The sequence below is a fragment of the Sinocyclocheilus grahami genome, unplaced genomic scaffold (assembly GCF_001515645.1).
Source record: "Sinocyclocheilus grahami isolate Dianchi unplaced genomic scaffold, SAMN03320097.WGS_v1.1 scaffold4206.1, whole genome shotgun sequence".
NCBI classification, from domain to species: domain Eukaryota; kingdom Metazoa; phylum Chordata; class Actinopteri; order Cypriniformes; family Cyprinidae; genus Sinocyclocheilus; species Sinocyclocheilus grahami.
In genome coordinates this window covers 15,881-16,345 of record NW_015509188.1, presented here as the reverse complement: position 1 = coordinate 16,345, position 465 = coordinate 15,881, and the positions used below count along the sequence as shown (strand labels likewise).

General features: G+C 37.8%; 1 protein-coding gene across 1 annotated transcript in view; it reads left to right on the top strand.

Moving 5' to 3' along the window:
• Window positions 1-59: 59 nt before the first annotated feature.
• Window positions 60-465, top strand: part of LOC107576714 (protein kinase C iota type-like) — a gene marked incomplete at its 5' end in the record, with an annotated part of 8,916 nt that continues 8,510 nt past the window's right edge. The window contains one exon of the mRNA XM_016262855.1: window positions 60-181. Coding sequence (XP_016118341.1) covers window positions 60-181 — 122 coding nt within the window. The remainder of the gene's footprint in view (window positions 182-465) is intronic.

The window sequence follows — 465 nt, the reverse complement described above, 5'->3', positions numbered from 1 at the left end:
AAAAAAAAAAGAATATTATTGGAATAAATTGTTAATGAATGTCACATTTTCTGTTTTAGGGACATCATGATCACACATTTTGATCCCTCCATCTCCTATGAGGGGCTGTGCAGTGAGGTGCGGGACATGTGCTCCATGGACAATGACCAGCTCTTCACCATGAAATGGATTGATGAAGAAGGTTCGTCATTTCATTTGTGTTTCTTTACCCTCTCTGGCCTTATTTACAGCTAGTATTAATATCTGTCCCTGGTGATCCGATCACAAGCAGTCAGCTGAGAAGATTGCCATTTACACCTGGTATTAGCATGCATCTTCTGTAACCTCTTGTGATCAGATTTCGTTAAGGAGAAACTCTGATTTCATAACTACTAGGGCTTGCACGATATATCGAAATATCGCAATATGCATATCGCAACAGAGTGCAATATCATTATTATTTTAATAATAGGCTACTTAAATCAA